The 600-nt window shown below is 54.3% G+C and overlaps 1 protein-coding gene across 1 annotated transcript in view; it reads right to left on the bottom strand.

The window, feature by feature from the left end:
• Positions 1–16: 16 nt before the first annotated feature.
• LOC102240913 (butyrophilin subfamily 3 member A3-like) overlaps positions 17–600 on the bottom strand; it is a gene marked incomplete at its 3' end in the record, with an annotated part of 5741 nt that continues 5157 nt past the window's right edge. Inside the window, exon 5 of the mRNA XM_014532113.1 lies at positions 17–408. Within this exon, the coding sequence (XP_014387599.1) occupies positions 17–408 (392 nt within the window). The remainder of the gene's footprint in view (positions 409–600) is intronic.

The following is a 600-nucleotide window of genomic DNA, read 5'->3' as shown; positions in this document are numbered from 1 at the left end:
CATCATAGAACGAGACCTCCCCCCTCTCATAGTCCAGAAAAACCCCCACTCTTTTAAGATGGTTGACAACTGTGAGTTTGGTCCGGGAATCCGTTCGAGCCTGGAATTCATGCCCACCCAACAGTGCTATTGTCCAGAATCCATTCTCCGGTGTTATTGTAGCATAATATTTTCTCTCCACGTTCTCCCTACACACCCCTAAATGCCACTCTTTCCTGTCCCCCACCTCCACCTCCCAGAAGTGTCTGCCTGATGTGAAGCTCTCACAGCCCAGCACACAGAAACGATCTTGAAATCTCTTGGGGTTGTCTGGCAGGCGCTGCCTTTCTAGTGTATAGTTCAGGCTTCTCTGGTCCTCAGAAATAAGGAGGTTGGGGTGCGCGGTGTCTGGATCCAGAATCACGTCCGCTACAGAGAGTTCCAATGGTGTGGGGTCAGCCATGGTTTCCAGATCTGAGAGCCTCAGGCTCCAAGGCTTGGGTCTGGCTGGTGAGACCTGGCCCAGAGCCTGGGGTCCCAGCTGCCCTGAGTGTGACCCTCAGCAAAGCCAAGAGACACCACAGGGCCTGGTGATCAGTGAGGAGGGGAGGGGGAGGAGGA

Source organism: Myotis brandtii, unplaced genomic scaffold, assembly GCF_000412655.1.
Source record: "Myotis brandtii unplaced genomic scaffold, ASM41265v1 scaffold8429, whole genome shotgun sequence".
NCBI lineage: Eukaryota > Metazoa > Chordata > Mammalia > Chiroptera > Vespertilionidae > Myotis > Myotis brandtii.
Note: the sequence above shows the minus strand (reverse complement) of the source record. Positions and strands in the feature narration are given on the sequence as shown.